The sequence below is a fragment of the Natrix helvetica genome (genome assembly GCF_964273705.1).
Source record: "Natrix helvetica genome assembly, chromosome: 7".
NCBI classification, from domain to species: domain Eukaryota; kingdom Metazoa; phylum Chordata; class Lepidosauria; order Squamata; family Natricidae; genus Natrix; species Natrix helvetica.
This window is the reverse complement of record NC_138558.1, coordinates 45,378,722-45,395,779: the sequence shown is the minus strand read 5'-3', so window position 1 is coordinate 45,395,779 and position 17,058 is coordinate 45,378,722. Positions and strand designations below refer to the sequence as shown.

The following is a 17,058-nucleotide window of genomic DNA, read 5'->3' as shown; positions in this document are numbered from 1 at the left end:
ATATGCATGGGGCTTATTTAAGCTGTACTGGAGTGATGTGGAATGGAATAGCTGAGAAAATACCCTGATATTACTGGGAAGTAGTAGTTCATCAAATAATGTATTAGAAAACAATAGAAGACAAATATTTGATTATTCTACCACTTTCCCCCTGGTATAGCTTTTAATTTAAGTTTTAGTAATTTTGAGTTCAAGACAAGGCCTTACAATTTGTAATAATTGTTGTACAGTCCCAATTATTTTAGATACAGTAGAAATAACATTAATTTACTACCATTTCTTTCCTAGTGATCTCCGACCTCATGCATGCAATACAAAAACAGTACAAGTCATGAAAGAAACAGATTTGGGAAATGACAAATTTGTTTATAACAAATAGGAACTTTTTTCAAAGATCACGTTGATTGATAAAAGCTAGAGTGGGCATGGAAAGAATGTATTATAACTGTCCATATATCAGGCTTTAAATATGACTATTGCTGGAGCTGTTCAATTGGTGCTCCTTGAAGTCTCCCCTGGTGAGCACAGGATGAAAGAGTAGGTTAGATCGCAACCAGAGGCATCGTTAAGGTGACTAATTTATTTAATTTCTTTATTTAAAGCATTCATACCCTAGAAGGTCTCCCAGATCTGCTTACAAATAAAAATGAGACTATGCCTTCAACAGTACAAAAGGGGAAAGGACTCCAGAAGGAATAAGGAAATCAAAACAAATGAAGGCAAGTTACTAAATCTTATAATGATAGCTACAATGCAGAGAGGCATTTATTGCTCTTGTTCCAGAGACAACCGAAATGTGAACAGTTCAAAAATAAAGGAAGCCAGAAACTGTTAGTCTTTTAGAGTTTGCTGTGGTGGATGACAGTTTGGACACAGGTATAAAGTCTAGTGAAATTTGCTTCTCAGATAATCCTGTTTTCTTTGTCTACTCCTGATAGTGCCTTTGAAAATAGCTGCTTGATAATCTCATCCCCAGACTTAATATCTACTTCCAGAGTCTTGTTAATATATATGATAACAAAACATATTTCATTAAAGGAATTTGAATGGCAAATATTAGAACTGGAAACATATGCAGGCAGGCTTTCAGGGATGCAGGCACTCTGATAAATAAATTTATTGAAAAAACAAGTAAATTAAATAATTATGTAAGAATTTCAGTGACTACATAGTCATTGAAATGCTTGTGACATATTCTTATACCCTTTTTCCTATCAGCGTGGTACAACAGGTTTGAAGTTTTAGGTGGGAAGACAGTACATACCTGCCCCTTATGGTAATGGATTAATGCAATTTCAAACCTTTTACTTGTAGCCTTGCCAGAATTAAGTCTTTGCCTGAGGCTGTCTGCATTGACTACCATCACTAGCAGCTCAATCTCGAGACCTGTGTTGTTCATTGGACATGTCTCCGTTTTTAACATCCAATTACAGAGTATATGCATTTTTCGTTTGCACTTTCTACCAGTTGCATCTGTTGCAAATTCAGGTAGTCTTCATTCAGCATTAACCTTACGAATACCATACAGGAAAACATGACCCAGTAAGCTAATTCCACTTCGTTATAAGGCTATACTAACACAATCTTGGAAGTCTGAAATTACTTCTCTCACCTTGTCCCCTTTGCAGCCCAGGAAACCAGAGGCAGTCTCCTCCGAGACCCTTCCTCCACTCACATTCCTCCTCCAAGTCTTTTATCAGCTTGTCAGAAACCATATACCATTATATGTTTTTTTAGTGACCACAGTTAAGACCAGCAATTCAGTTGTGAACCAAAAATCACTAAGTGAAACTGTGTTCTGATGATCTTATTTCAGCTTCCCTTTACACTACTTTACACACCTGCAAAAGGATTGGTTTGGCTGCAAGGATTGGTCACAAAGTTACTTTTGAGTACTGACATAACTGAATGGCTGTCCGACATGATTGCTAAACTACATGTACCATTCCACTCAGAATGCAAATTTCAGAATATTGCTAACTTGGTTTAAGGTTTTCAAATTCCCAGTTTGTTTGACCTTAACCCTTCAAATCAATGTCTTCTAAGAATTCCAATTGCAAAAGTGCTATAGGTTTAAAGTAAAAAAAAAAAAAGACGACAAAACCATGCAACATGTTAAAAACAAGCTTGCTTTATTTATTTTTTTGCTTGTTTGTTGATTTCCTACCTTTATTATTTTTATAAATAAGGCTTCAGACATATCTGATACTCCTCCCTCCTCTTATTTCTCCTATAATAGCAACCCTGTGAATTGGGCTGAGAGAGTCAGCCAGCTGGCTTTCCAGGATAAGGCAGGGCTAGAACTCATGGTCTTCTATTTTGTGGACTAGTGGCAGAAATAAATTTTAATATATCTCATTTCAATAGAAAAGTTATTAACATAGTTTAAATAAACAAGTAAATAAATAAATGCTGCAAAAATAAATGTTTCTTTGCTTAGCCGAGGAAATTATCAAAGATAGGAACTAGTTATGCCTCACTTAGGAGACCTTTCTAAAGCCGGAGTCTTCACTTAGAAGGCAACGATATATCGTATCTATACAGAGAGTATCAGCCTCTGAAGTCTTTGGGTAGAAATATCTGGAATATTTTGGGCAGAGTTGGATAAAAGATAAGTAAAGGAGTCCCTGCAGATTTTATTTTCAGTCATTACTGAAAATAGGGACGGTGCTCATCTTCAAGACGACTGAGCCAGTGCTATCTGAAGACTTTTCCACGGTCCTGTGGCCAGCATGACATTACCTTCCCATCAAAGTGATGCCTATTTATCTGCTCACATTTCCATGCTTTCAAACTGTTAGGTTGGCAGGAGCTGGGGCAAGGGCAGGAGTTCACCCCCATTGCGGAGTGCTTGGGTCTCGAACATGGGCTGCTGGCTTTGCAGCCGCCAAACCCAGTATCTTAACTGCTGAGCCACTGTGCCACTCTCGAGTTGGGTAGAAACATGGAAATAAATGCGATGATAAATCCATTACTAAAAATTATGTTTTTATTTATTTCATTTATATCTGAGCAAATTTTGGGAGAGGGGGCATATTTAAAAAGTAAGTTGAGCAATGTTTAAATAACATCATTAATGCAGCTCAGAGCCAGATTGCTGTTGCATTAAAAATATACATTTTATTTCATTTCTTAATTTTTCTAGGTATCTGAAGATAACATCAGCTTATTTTTTGAGTACATCCTGACCTAAGATCTAGGAAATTGCTTTTACGGGTAGTCCTTGGGTTATGACTACCTGTTGACAACTGTTCAATGATCACTATTCACGCACATGGCAACCAGGTTGCATTTATGATGGTTGCAGCATCAAATGATCCCCATTTGTGACCTTTCCTGCCGGCTTCCCGCAAATCGAAAGCTTACAATCATAAATTACTCCTGCCATTTTTTTTACCCACTGTCTGCACTCCATAGTGCTGGACTACAGCACCTACCATGCCTAGCCACCCTTCAGTCCCTCCTGCCTGTAGTTCATACTGCCCACTTGCAGCACTCACCCGCCAGCCCATAGCTCTCTCCTGGCTGGCCAGCTTGTCTAGGTTTCCCAACTTTTTCCATGTCACAATCATGTGAGCTCTTTACTTAATGACATACATGGGGTAGAATTACAGTAGTTCTTGGAACTGCCTGGATGGCTGGTGCTAAGGATGCAATTACATGACATGCTTTAGCATCATTAGCAACAGAAATTCCCAATTGCCACTATAACCTTGAGGAATATCTGTATTGAAAAGCAGCCCCCCCTCCCAAAAAAAGAAAAAACAAAAGTTCATGACATTCTGTGTTTAGTCCATCCATGAGTTAAGCCTTTGAGAACTGTCTCCTGCAATGAAAATACCAACGTTTCCCTTCTCTCACTGAAAAATACCACTCTTAATTTGTTGCAATAGGCAGTTCTGTGGGTTTCCTCCCCCCCCCCCAAATTTTTCGTTTTAAAATAATTTTATTGGTTTTTAAAATTTATTGGAAAAGGGTAGGTGGATATACAAAAAAAAAAAAAAAATTGGGCAGCTCCATCGTGCTAGAAGTAGGAATCTCTCCAATTCTCACAACTTTTTACAGAAAAAAAAACAAAACAAAAGATAAAAGATAAGCAGAAACAGCATCTTATTATGCATTGTATCAACCATGTGTTCAATCATCTCTTTTGCCACTTTCTAATATATCAACAATTGCAATCATATTCCAGATATATTTATTTTTGTGACCTGAGTCTTTCCATTATTGTTCCCTCCCCCCTGTCCCCAGGCGGAGCTGCAGCCCCTCCCTCCTTCATATCTTGTGTGTTGTCGTCTTTTTCACTACTTCTTATATTTCCGTCCTCTAGGAGGGCACTATCCCCTCCCCAAATTTTTGAGGGTACATGTAGTCCTCAGATTGCCTGTCCCTGACTATGTTAAAACATAGGAATATAAAAAAAAGATTTTTATTCTTATCCAGATCAATGCTGCATACTCAGCAGTGATTTTATTCTACTAGCAGTTTGCTTTAAGAAACAAAGTGAACTTTTAAGAACATTTTTAGAAATTGAATGCTACAAATAAGACTTTAATGTATGTATTTTAATACTAGATTTTTTATAGTTTATGTGAATCTGTTTTATAGTTTAAATTAAATCAGCAGCCAAAAAAACTAATACAATCCTGGGTTGTATAAACAGAGACATAGAATGAAGATCGCATGAAATATTAGTGCCGCTTTACAAAACTCCCGTAAGACCACACCTGGAATACTGCAACCAATTTTGGTCACCATACTACAAAAAAGATGATGAGACTTTGGAAAAAGTTCAGAGAAGAGCAACTAAGATGATCAAAGGCTTGGAGACTAAATCATATGAAGAACGGCTGCAGGTTTTGGTTCTGGCTAGCCTAAAGAAAAGAAGAATTTGGGGTGACATGATAGCAGTATTCCAGTATTTGAGGGATTGCACAAAGAAGAGCGGGTCAAATTATTCTCTAAAGCACCAGAGGGCAGGACAAGTAACAATGGTTGGAAACTAATTAAAGTGAGAAGCAACCTGGAATTAAGGAGAAACTTCCTAACAGTGAGGTCAATTATAACCAGCGGAACAACTTGCCTTAAGAAATTGTGAGTGCTCCATCACTGGAGGTTTTTAAGAAGAGACTGGATAGTCACTTGTTCTCCTGCTTGAGCAGGGGCCCTACTGGAAGATCTCCAAGGTCCCTTCCAGTTCTATTCTGTTGTTATAGTTGTGACTCTGAGTTGTTTTACGTGTATTATAGCATTTCATCAGCTTTGTTTGGAAAACAACCTGGGCTAGTCTAGACCTAATTCATTATTAAAGATAAGAACATGTTTGGAAAAACACCAGAAGATGGGGAAATATCTTCTTTATTTATGGTCCCTGCCAATTTATGAAGTATGGGAGTATATTTTGCAAGTCAGCACAAAATTAAATACTTCCAAGGAGAGACAATTGTCTATTTCTACAAAAAGTGCTCCCCCCGGTGGTTCATCAGCACAGCCATTTGCAATTCTGGGCAGAATTTATTCTGACTTTTCTTTTAAATGAGATTTAAAGCATTGGGGAAAAAATCCTGTTTATTACTAAGCAAATTGCACTATATTTATCTGGGCTTGCTCCCGAGTAAGTCTGTGGAGAATTGTCCTACACTGTATAATGTTTAAGGGGCTATATGTGGGTGAGTAAGATATGGCCAAACTATATGGGCAATAATTTATATCAGTGTATGGGTGCGTTTGCGTGGTAGGGTGGGATGGAGGGGTATCTGTCTGTGTATTTTCATAGTAGTTCCTTTATTCCTTGAGAGGACATGCTACCAAATTTTTGTGAAAACTTACTTTGTGATATTTTTTTTCAAAGACTGAGTAGGAAGAAGACATTTGGGCTTTTAAGACAAAACTTTTAACATAATAGTATTAAATTTCCTTGTGTGATCATAAAAATCAAACCATGATCTGATCATTCTGAGAAAATTGTTTTATCTCACTGATGGTTATTGCCTGTTAATTTAACCCTTTTCTGTACATAAATTCTGTTTCTTATTAATTGCTAACTATCCGACTGTACTATTCTCATTCCAGTACAAAATATAAAATATATCTTTGTGACTTCAGTCTCACCTGTTTTTTTACTTTTGAGAGTTGCAGCAGAGATGAGCTTCAGCTGGTTTGAACTGGTTCAGGTGAACTAGTTGTTAAAATTCTGTCCCGTTTGGCAAACTGGCTAATCCCACCACTGGCTGGCCCCACCTGCCTGTTTTGGGGGCTTTCAGCCAGTTTTTGGGTCGTTTAAAGCTGTTTTTTTTTTGAGGCCTGAAAATGGCCAATACTGGCACAAAAAACAGGCTGAAAAATGAAGATTTCAAATCTTCGATTACCTCTCTTGAAGCTGTACAATAATCTGGATTCGAAAGGTGAAGAGGAATTGTTAGCTTGTGTAGACACACACTTCAGATCTTTCAATAACGCACATCCATTGTGCTTTTTCCCGCCCCACTGCATAAATCTTTTAAACATTTGCTGGCAAACACAAAGTGAGCCTTGAAAGAGGGTAAAAAATCCTTCCACCCACTTGGACCTTTTCCTCATATCAGTACATCTCTTTGCAAAACAGGTTGTGCTTTAAAACACACATCTGTCTCTGACATGTTTAGTTGGACAACAAGCAGACTCTTTGGAAGGAAATCAAGGAAAGGAGGGTGGAAAACCAAGAGACACCCTCTCCCCCCAAAAAAGTAATGGGGTGGAGTAGGGAAGGAATCTTAAGTATCAGTGTAAAAGTCCCTTTTTTCTAGCGATAACAGTTCTAGGATAAATCAGATAAATAATAATGTCTATCCATGTATCTCTCCTGCTCAGCTTTTCCTCGTTATCTGACTATTCCAGAATATAAATAAAGACAGAGGAGGACAGTTTTATGATTGGGAGAACTTTGTGTCTATTTTTGGAGTCTCATACTATAAATAAAGAGAATGGAGGACAATTTTTGTGATTGAGAGAACTTTGTGTCTATTTTCAGGGCCAGAATGATCACAGCTCAATGATAGAGCATAGATATTGCACATTCAGACAAAGCAGAGCTGAGGAAAACTTCTTCTCATAAATTATGGTCCATAGGTGGGGAGATTAGTGATCCTTAGATGCCTTTCTATGTTTTTATGTATAAAGCATGTTTCTATTAGAGCTAAAATTTTAAAAAGGATTTTAATTTGGTCATTTTTGACAGGATTTTTCAAACTTGCAATCCTAAAATGTGTGGGCTTTCAGAATTGCCCAGACAGCATTCTGGAAGTTGAAGTCTATACATCTTAAGTTGCCAAATTTGAAAAAAACACTGATCTATCAGAACATCTAGCTCAGGGGTATCGAACCTTGGCAACTTTAAGAGTTGTGGACTTCAAAATGGCCCGAAAAATGTGAGGCAACAGGGCCAGCCAATGGTGGGATTAGCCCAATCCGAACTGGCTGAATTCTACCCCTCTGCCTTTGAGGCAAGTGGCCAGAGACGAGGCTGGGTGTGATGACTGATGTCAAATTGACCACGCCCACCCAGTCACATGATCACCATGGCCACACCTATCCAGCCAGTCATTAGGACAGAGAACCGGTTGCTAAATTATTTGAATCCCAATAGTGTCCAGTCAACAAATAGAAACATTAGACTGAGAATAACTTCCCAAAGTTACTCATTATCAAGAGCAAGAAAAGTAAGTAATTCCGATGACAGAAAGTTTCTGTCAACATACTGGCTGATCTCAAGACTTCTCATTGATGCTTTTGTTTCTGACTTCAGGGAGAGCATTGATGAATTTAAATCAGCTCTGCTGAAAGCAGAGATGATGATCATGGTAAAGTAAGACAGCAAATGGATCAGTTTCTCAGAATTCTTGTCACAAGAGGACTTGGCATTGCCCACACATGCCCCATATAGTAGTTTCCCTACGAGGAGATTGTAACACAGCAATTTTTGCAGGTTTAGGGCTTTGGGAAGTGAGGGATTGTTATCTTTGTCGAAAAGGACACAGGTTTTCCGTACTTTCTTTCTTAATTGCTTGTTCGTAATGGTTTCTCAGATATTAAGAACCTTCAGAATCCTTGGCAAAATAAGTTTTATTTAAATTTAAGAACTTAAAAAATATTTTTGAATAAATGGCAAAAGGTTGACCTGAATGTTGATTTTGAAAAGTTATAAATGAACTAAGGGACTAGATAAATATGATTTTTTAAAAAATGAATTACAGGATCCTTCCTGTGGGTTGTTTAGAATTCTATTTAAAAATATATGAAGCTTTGGAAATTAAGAAATCTTTCTGTGGGAAAATGTTGATTAGAAAAAGAAAATGATAAGATGATACTCTGAAGGTTGAACGCTAGACCGAATCAGGAAGAAGAGATTATGAAGATTATAATTAAAAGAGAAGAGAGCTACTAATACAGAATGGAGCAAAATACTTTAACTTTGGAAGAATTCAATATTGGGGAACAAAGTAAGAGTTAAGATTGCCTATTATAAAAATAGATCTAAAAGAAGTTATAGGTTCTGGACAAGATTAAGACTAAGGCTTATTTGAATGTGGATTTAACAACAGATTACAAAAATTATAAGGAAAAGATATTACACTGGATTTATAAATGAAATCAGCTGATGTCTTAATAATTAAAAGTGGTATACAAATAACAAAGCAGAAGAATGAATTGGGAATCTTAATTTGAATTTACAAATGAGAAATGTTAAAGTTTTGAAGAAGCTTCTGAGACAAGAGAGGTGTCCAATGTCTTAAGACAGATACTGGGAAACATGGAGGAAAAGAAACTCTATTTATATAGCACACTTTTAAAAGCTTCAAAGAATGTGAAGAAAAATCTAGTAGGTCAAACACTAGAATGCTGCCAAAATTACTTTCTTATTATGGTTGCAGTTTGGGATACCATACCATAAGACTATTTCAACTTCAGATCATCAGTGGCTTGTACATATCAATATATACATGTTGCGTCCTTACGTGTCCCGCCCTCGCCTGTCAATCAGGCAGGGCGTTAGCTGATTGGTCCTTTTACAATTGTGTTCAGGCGGGAGAATTAGAGTGTTCCCATTGGTTAATGCGCTGACAGCTGCTAGTATAAAAGAGCTGTCAGCGCGCAAGTTTTTGTCTTGTTCTGGTTGCTGTTGAAAATAAACCTGTTGTCTTAAACACGGAGCTGCTTCATTACCTCAGACACTAAGTATACAATAATACAGATATCCATAAGTTGATGGATACTCCCTTAGAGCAGGGGTCTCTACCTTGGCAACTTTAAGACTTGTGGACTTCAACTCCCAGAATTCTGGGAGTTGAAATTCTCAAATCTTGAAAGTTGCCAAGGTTGGAGACCCCTGCCTTAGAGATTTCTTAGGCACCACAATACCCAATCCTGGCTAATCCTGCAAAACCTCCTAAAACAACAGTCCAGTTAAGGCCAACTGTCATTTCACATAATAATACATAGAGCAGATATAGGAATGGGCACAATGGAGGTCTTATTCATTTGTGTAGCTACTAATTTCACTGTACTTTGTATTTTATTTTCTGTCTGTAAAATGGGATAGTAATTTATGTTGATTGAGAGCTGTACAATAGCTTTGTAAATTAATGAAATTCAGGTCTGTTTTACAGTTCTGTAGAATCTATAAGCAGCATCTTGTTCACTAATACAACTTCTTTATGTAGACATTTTCATGCTGGGTACTGAAAATGAGAAGGTAACAGGGAGCAGGAATTTCTGTTCTGTTTGTTCTGAGTTGACTGCTGTTTCTTTCACTTAATAGTAGTTGTTATAAGGCATTTATGGAAAGCATTTGAATAAAACACATTGTCAAGTTGTAAAACCATTTTATCTTGTGGCCCTTAGTTTTCCATTTCGTTTGTAACATAAATATTGACAAGCTGAATATAGTAATTTAATGGGATTTTATGTTTGATTTTGTCCATACCAGCAAAAAGGAGTAGCATTCAGAAGAAATAACATCTTTTATTAATTAAAAGGATTCTAATTGTTGTGTTTTATCTTTGAAAGTCCACAACAGATACACCATGGCAAATATATTTTATAATGTGTTAAAGCCAGAGTGCAAAAACTGTAGCCAACCAACCTCTAGGTCTAGGGGGAGGCAGGGGGATACTTTCCTGTATTGAATGGGTCCTAACATTTCACCTTTTAAAAAAATTGACTGATGGTTTAAGATGAAACCAATTTCATCTCTTAAAAACTCAGCCCTCCAGATATCCTGGCTATGCATATAGTAGAAAAGCAGATTTGATACACCATGCAAAACTTAGTATGACTTAAAACTAATGCAACTGGTACAGTTCTAGTTTTAAAAAGGTACTTTGCAATTATTAATGAAGTTGAAAAGTCTTTTTCCATCATTAGAGCATCCCACAAATTATTTGCTTAGCTATTGTTATAAAGTACTTGAAATTTCCTAGTCCCAAAGGAAATTTGGAATAAAATGTGGCCACTTTTTATTTCCATGAGAAGAAAGAAGATGAGCTGACATTGGTTCTTTGTAAGCTTTACTAATGTACTTGTCTTTTAAATGAGTCATTTAGTAGCTTATAAGTCATCAGTTGAGTGCCTTTAAAATTAATTCTGGCAGCAGTCATTATCTAAGGTATCAAAAGAATTGAATTATGATAGGCTTTTAAGAGGTGGAACAATTAGACATATGTAAACATTTGTAAACATTTGTTACTTTTTTATTACTTTTTTGATGTGCCATAGCCAGTGCCCTTCTTCTTTGGAGATCTGGTTAGCACCAACCTGATGGTATTCAGGAAATTTGCCAGAACCAAATGTTTCAAAAAATGTATAAGAATTAATGGCATGGCAGACTCCCCTCCCTATAAAAGATGGTTTTTGTTGCTAGAAGTATTTTTTTCAGTGTAAATGTTTGACTGAAAAGTTGATTGGGTTATTTTAAAACTGTTTTATTTTCTATAATTTGTAAGCAGCCCTGAACATTGAAGACAATGAATATGAGACTTCATTTACAAAATATTTATTTTAGTAAGACTTATTCTTCTTTATGATTTTTTTTCCTTCAGTAACGCTTTCTAGTATTTTGCTGGTCAGTATTAAAAAAAAAAACTTTCATAAGTGCTCTTCTGTTGAGGCTGCCTTATTTGTGGTCAGTCTGAAATTCAGTGCATTGCTCTTCAGGCCACTAAAACTGGCAGATTTATTTCTGAACTATGCTGTGACTTTCACATTTATGTTAAAAAGCATGTAAAGCAAATGAGAGTACATATGGTGCTTGATAGATGGCCCACAGTTCCTCTGGGAGTTTTTCCCAGATTTCCCACTTCCCATCTGATCAGCATTCTGTTAGAAGTTTCAACAGATCACTCATTGCCCACTATTAATGTTAGCAAGAAAATAGCCTTAAAATAGAAGTGCTGGGTGGGGATGAAATAAGGTCAACCCTACTTATTTCCTTGGTATTAGCAGCAGTGGGTAACCAGAATCCTACAAGGAGTTGCAGGTAAAATAGGAGGAAGTTTTCTTGTCCCATAATGTTCTCAATTCAGCAGTTTAGTATGTTGTGTGAGTGCAGATGAGCATGTGTAATATATACATGTGTGAATATTTGGGGCCCCAATTGACCATGTACCACTGCTTGCATAGTAGGTACTTACATTGAAAATACAATTAATTGGTTCCAGGAGGCGCAACAAATACTAAAAACAATGACTGCCAAACAAACCACGTGACCCTTTGTTTTCACCAGGAAGGACTTCCTGTCTGTCCCTTTTCCTATATTAGCAATCTTCCCTGAATAGCTGACTTTTTCTGAAGTGGACAGTCCCCCTCTTCCTTTTGTAGTGATCTTCCCTGCATGATAGATTCCTGTCCGCTCTCCCCAGCTGTCGGCCTTTTCCTATTGCAGAAAGTTGAGTACCAAACAAAGAGTACTGGGCAACATTTTCACATCAAAATATAAGTACCAAATTCGACAAGTTTTGAAGCAGTTGAATACCAAGGTACCACTGTAAAATGTTTGCCTATCAATAATAAGTACTCATTATTCAACTGAGAGATAGAATCCAACTCCTTTAACCTTTCTCAAACATTTAATGAACTTATGTTTATGTTTACTTATATCAGGCAGGGCATTAGCATTGCATATACTGTACTTCCTGCTTACAGTCAAAATATTGTTACAGAGATTTGGGATATGTATCTTGTCTCTGTCTCCACTCTCCAAATAAAGTATTTTGATTTCAAATAAATCATTTGACAATTTTCTATCAAAGTTTTTTTTAACCTTAGGAGCATAAGCAGTCGCTTTATTAATTGGATTAGTGACATATCTGGTATAATATCTTAAGGTGGTTATCAAGTATTTTTGAACAGCCCCAAAAGAGAGCATAAAGTTATCGCCTATTCCTATTGTGGTTTTCCATCACTTTTCTACTATGTTGCTTTGAATTTAAAGAACAATAGACAAAATGCAGTTTTGGGGAAAAATAGTACTTTGGCTTCTAAAATTGATTCTATCATGCACTTATTGTGGATAATTTTAAAGCGATAATCTTACTGCTATTTAAAATGATCTATATTATACCAATACAGCTATTGTAAAGCATTTGATTTGGATGAATAGAAAGTGGCCAGTAAATGCTTAGTTAAATGACCTAAAAGGTAAAATTGTCAGTTCTGACATTTTGTATCAGAATTTGTACTCATTTATTACTTTTTGAAAATCCCAACTTAAGGTCAGACTACTCAATGATTTTAGGTATACTACTTTCCAGTAGTTTCATTGGACTTTTGATGTCACTGATACAATGAGTAAATTGTTCAGTATTTACCTGTTATACTTATTTCACTAATTCATTAATGTTATACTAGTTCACTAATTTAATTATACAGAATTTACAACTTAATATACACTTTATTTAAAAATTGCTTATAATTGCAAATGTACCTAGTTAATTATACATCTTAATCTCCTCTCTTTCTCTCTTCCTCCATTCAGTTATTAAGCCAAACTTTTGAATTAAATAGGTGTTGCTATTTTAATCTCTATAAAAATACAATCTGCATTTTTTATGTTTTCAAAATATTATTAGGCTTTACTCTAAAGTTGTAATGGAAGCATGTGCGTGTCTCATTACTATCACTTCAGGATGGTTAAGCAAAATCTCATTTTCTATCTACAGGTGATGTATCGCCAATCAGTATGTCACCCATCAGTCAATCACAATTTATTCCACTTGGAGAAATCCTTTGCTTGGCCATCTCATCAATGAACTCCGCACGAAAACAAGTCACGCAAGAAGCATTAATAGAGCACCTAACAACCTGCTTTCCTGGTAAAATATATACTAATCTGTCTCTAAACACATTAATTCATGCAGAGATGATTAAGTGTATATGTACATGCCTTGCTTCACTATAGTAATGGATCAGGTTTTCTGTTGACTTTCAATTAGCTATTGTATACAATATATGCTATTATATATACAACTATCAATAGATAGTTGTATATATAATTGTTCTGTATCATTCACCTGTAATATCAGTGTGATTCCCAGCTATGCATTTGTATGGGCTCTGAACTAATTCCTCTTTTAAAAAAAAAAACCTACATTACATAACATTTAACCAATATTGTTCTGCTTCCATGATTCTCCTATAATGGTAGAATCTTCTATACCTTTACATTCATTCTCTTCTCTCCCTGGTTACTTTTGTGTTTTAAATAAAACTATATTCTTTTACTTTTTTTTTTCTTGTTCTCATATAGGTCGCATGAACATATTTTTCACATACTGATATTTATTTGAAGGTGTCATATTATTGTTAAGAATAGAGCTCTTAAAGAAAGAAGCCTTAGGCCGGTGTATAATGATTAACAAAGAGGCTACATTTATGCTAAATTTATTCTTTTAGTGCTAAGTACATTTCTATCTTCAGTTCATGAAGTCACACATTTTATTTAAATTGTTTTACAATCTCTGTATACGAACTATAATTCTTTCATGATAAATCCAGTTAATAAATAAGATGAAATTTAGTTTATCATTCAGATCAACTTTTACTCATTACTTCTAAACTGGCATGCTTTCTTAGAACAAATAAGGACATTGAATTTCATGTAAGGAATCACAGAATTTTTTCTCAACTTTCTGGGGACATGAATGGCATATGAGAATTACTTAACATTTAGTAATATTTTCTCCTTATGTAAGTACCTGTTTTTAGAAGTGATTTTCTGTTCTTTATTTTAGATATATGCAATGAGTAATTTAAAATAACACGCTTTCAGTTTCTTGCCCAGGTTGCTGTTTTATATTGTTTAAGAAAGCTATTGTATCTGTATAAGTCCAAATAATGCATCTTTTCAGTTAAGTTTTCCTCTCTGTTTTAAAGAGTTTCCTACCATGTATCGTGTTGCATGGTATGCATATATTGCAAATATAGCAATAGCAGTTACACTTCTATACAACTCTATAGTTCCTTACAGCAGTCTCTGAACAAGTTACAAACGTCAGCGTATTGCTCCCCAAAATCCGACTCCTCAATTTACTGACCTCAGAAGGATGGAAGGCTGAGTGTACCTTGAGCCAGTCAGGATTGTACTCATGGCTATGGGCAGTTAGCCTGCAATACTGCATCCTAACCACAGTGCCACCACAACACTTTCCTATTCAAATATATTTGAAATAGATCCATCACGTTTTAAACCTTTAAACCAATTGTCCATGGTATGCATTAATAGTATAGAGACATCCGAGTCCCATTATGAAGGAACTTCAAACTACAAGGTTAATTTTGAGAAGAGGACTGAGCTTTTTACCCAGAATCAATGTGTCTCTTTTTTAAAAAAAAAAAATGAAATAAATATTTAGCATCTATGCTACTGACTGTTGCTACACTGCTGCTGCTGCTGTGGTCACATGATCTTCATTTTCAACATTCCTTCAAAGGTTCCCAATCAGTCTTGCAAACTCTCCCTTGCTCTTTCATCCACCCAGCCTGCTTGAAAGGGAAAGTAAGAGAGGGAAAGAGGGGGGGGGAACCTCCCCACACTCTTTCACCCATGCAGCTTCCCCAACCTAGGCTGTACCCCCTCCACCTGAAAGCATTAGCAAATAAGATCAGATTGATTGGATTCTGTTTACATAGCAGAAAGTTACTGTGGGCAGCGATGTGCATGGTTTGGGATACCCCAACACAAAAAATCCACACTGAAATGCTAAAAATTATGCATGACTATCACAAACTGATAGCCTTTTTAAAAAGCCTCCTATAGAGTTAAAATATAGTCAGATGTAGAAGTTTTAATGAAAGGAACAAATTCAATTTTCTTCTGGACTACTGTATCAGGTTTATTGAAGGAACGTAAATTCCAATTCGGTATTTCTATTCTAACCCCAATTGGGGAGGATTTTTATGCAAATTTATTTTCTAATCCTAATCAAGGCTTCACACAAATTACAAATAGACATGATAGCATTGTTCCAATATCTCAGGGGTTGCCACAAAGAAGAGGGACTCAATCTATTCTCCAAGGCACCTGGGGATAGAACAAGAAGCAATTGGTGGAAACTAATCAAGGAGAGAAGCAACTTAGAACTGAGGAGAAATTTCCTGACAGAACAATTAATCAGTGGAACGGCTTGCCTCCAGAAGTTGTGAATGCCCCAACACTGGAAGTCTTTAAGAAGATGTTGGATAGCCATCTGTCTGAAACGGTATAGGGTTTCCTGTCTAGGCAGGGGGTTGGACTAGAAGACCTCCAAGGTCCCTTCCAACTCTGCTATTGTATTATTATTGTATTACTAATAGCCTGTGAAAACCTTCCTCTCTGGCCTGAACTGTCAGAATACATATTTTCCAAGTTTGTCGCATGAAATAGTTGTCAATGGAAACCATTGGCTCGGTAAATGAATATATCCAGTATCTCTGTAAATGAAATAAGTATTTTTCTTCTTCTTTCATGATCCTAATTGATGTCAACATAAAGAGTTCACTTAATGATTGCCAGGGAAGCCAGATAAGAGAACAAATAGATTCAAATGGCTTCTACAGTGTCCATGCCCTGCTTGTTGCTTGATTTGTCACCTTGTATGAATTCATTTGAACCATTCTCCTACTAACTGCACATTATTAATTCTAATAGTACCATGAAGTTTATAGAACTGGGTTTCTGTCATACGCCGGTGATACAAAAATTATTTCTTTGTAATCCTTATTTTACCAAAGCACCTGAAGGCAGGACAAGAAGCAATTGATAGAAACGAATCAAAGAGAAAAACCAACCTAGAACTAAGGAGAAATTTCCTAACAGTTAGAACAATTAATCAGTGGAACAACTTGCCTCCAGAAGTTGTGGGTGCTCCAACATCGAAGGTTTTTAAGAAGAGATTGGACAATCATTTGTCTGAAATGGTAATGTGTTTCCTGCTTAGAAGACTTCCAAGGCCCCTTCCAACTCTGTTATTCTGTTAATTCTGTTATGATAATCACGTGGTTCCTTTGAATGGCTGCTGCATTCAACTCGTAACAGATTAGATGAGATAAAATCAATGGAAGCCAAATGCAGTCAAGATGGAGATGGTCATTGTACAGGATTACAACTCTAAGAAGTAAGTGATCCCCCTCCTAGTTAGGGTAACATTTCCCCAGAAGAGAAGGTACAGTCTTTGCAGGTGCTTCTCAGTATGAATCTCTCAATTTTTTTCAGACTCCGGCAACAGCCAGGAACACCTTTAATTATATTTGGCATATATATCAGCTACACCATTTCCTGGAGGAGAATTATCCAGTGGTAAATGTTATGATAATCTCCAAGGTTAACAGCTATAGTGTAATCTATGAGGGGGGTACCTTGTCCTTGGTCTGGAAACTTCAATTAGTACACCATAGGTAGCTGATCTCCAGAGATTCTTAGAGAATCTATATTATACCATTCCTGAAACCTCATATGCAGTTATTTTATTGATTTGATATTGCATTAGTATTTCCTACAACGCTTTGGGATAAGGTGAGAAAGAAATAATATTTGACCCATCAACTCAA

The 17,058-nt window shown here is 36.3% G+C and overlaps 1 protein-coding gene across 5 annotated transcripts in view; it reads left to right on the top strand.

Moving 5' to 3' along the window:
- The window catches only part of STOX2 (storkhead box 2), a 98,803-nt gene that overhangs the window by 61,841 nt on the left and 19,904 nt on the right, over nucleotides 1-17,058 (top strand). For 3 of the 5 annotated variants that reach the window (XM_081959708.1, XM_081959709.1, XM_081959705.1), the window contains exon 2: nucleotides 13,194-13,346. In XM_081959708.1, the coding sequence (XP_081815834.1) occupies nucleotides 13,214-13,346 (133 nt within the window). In that variant the 5' untranslated portion in view covers nucleotides 13,194-13,213. Of the gene's footprint in view, nucleotides 1-602; nucleotides 720-10,982; nucleotides 11,038-13,193; nucleotides 13,347-17,058 lie in introns of those variants that run through there. The other 2 variants (XM_081959706.1, XM_081959707.1) reach the window with 2 other exon arrangements.